Raw genomic sequence first — 1,049 nt, 5'->3', positions numbered from 1 at the left:
GACAGAAGATCAAGTGACAATCCCAAAAAATTATAAAGAAAAAAGAAAAAAGAAACATGTGTACAGGGCTCAGGAGATACAGGAGGGGAAGACATGTGCGAATCATAATTTCACCTAAAATTTCAAACTGTCATATCAACAACTATTATATTAATTATAAAATGTGATTTTCATACAGTCAATTTGCTGTCATGATTTATGTTTCTGTAACTTAAGCTTTCTAATCATCCTGTTTGAATCTATAACTTGGCTTTAGTCTGTGCTGCATCACAACTCAGGTGAGTTTTGAAGAAATCCTGGATCTTCTTCCAAAGGTGGATCTCAGCTGCTATGTGGGCCTTGGGCTCACCTCCCCACAGCACTCGCTTGCCTACACCTGCATTGAAGCTGGAGGGGCAGTGGGGCGCATAAGGTGGCTCCAACATGTGTCCAGCTCCAGGGTAAAAAACAGTCTCAAAGTTCTCCTTCCCATGATGCTTAAGTCTCACCACCATTTCATCCATGTAGGCTTCGCTGTCCCAGTTGAGGTCGTCTCCTACAACCGCAAAAAGAAAATGGCTCTTGGCTCGTTCAATGGGGATCAAGCTGCCCTTATTCTTTTCTGCCAGGGGATCTTCAAGAGCATCCTTTATGATGATTGCACCTGACTCGGTGGGAATAAACTTGCTTTCGTCAAACAGTATTGATGACAGGATCTGCCGTTTCTTGTAGTAGAGAGGCGTGACCACATTGGCGTTACAGGCATTCATGCACACTATGGCCTCGACACCTGGCACAAAAGCAGCGAGTGCCAGTCCGATATTTGATCCCTTGCATCTTGACATTATGCCAACTCCTTTACTGCCCACCTGTGAAATAACACAGAAATTAAAAGGCGATGCAAATCTATAAAACATTTGGAGCGCAGGGCTGACTCTACCTGTCATTATTTTCATTTTTGTGGACTACATATGTATATTACCATTACTAAATAAATAAACACATTCATATATGCACAGTGAAGCTATCATGATCCGGGTGAGTGGCTGGAAACTTCTACCAGGGTCTTG

General features: G+C 42.7%; 1 protein-coding gene across 1 annotated transcript in view; it reads right to left on the bottom strand.

The window, feature by feature from the left end:
• Positions 1-38: 38 nt before the first annotated feature.
• Positions 39-1,049, bottom strand: part of LOC102212044 (acyl-coenzyme A thioesterase 2, mitochondrial-like) — a 3,587-nt gene continuing 2,576 nt past the window's right edge. The window contains exon 3 of the mRNA XM_005729156.2: positions 39-848. Coding sequence (XP_005729213.1) covers positions 240-848 — 609 coding nt within the window. The 3' untranslated portion in view covers positions 39-239. The remainder of the gene's footprint in view (positions 849-1,049) is intronic.

The sequence above is a fragment of the Pundamilia nyererei genome, unplaced genomic scaffold (genome assembly GCF_000239375.1).
Source record: "Pundamilia nyererei isolate P.nyererei 1_Seehausen unplaced genomic scaffold, PunNye1.0 scaffold00031, whole genome shotgun sequence".
Lineage (NCBI taxonomy): Eukaryota > Metazoa > Chordata > Actinopteri > Cichliformes > Cichlidae > Pundamilia > Pundamilia nyererei.
The sequence above is the reverse complement of the archived record's forward strand: the minus strand, read 5'-3'. Positions and strand labels throughout refer to the sequence as shown.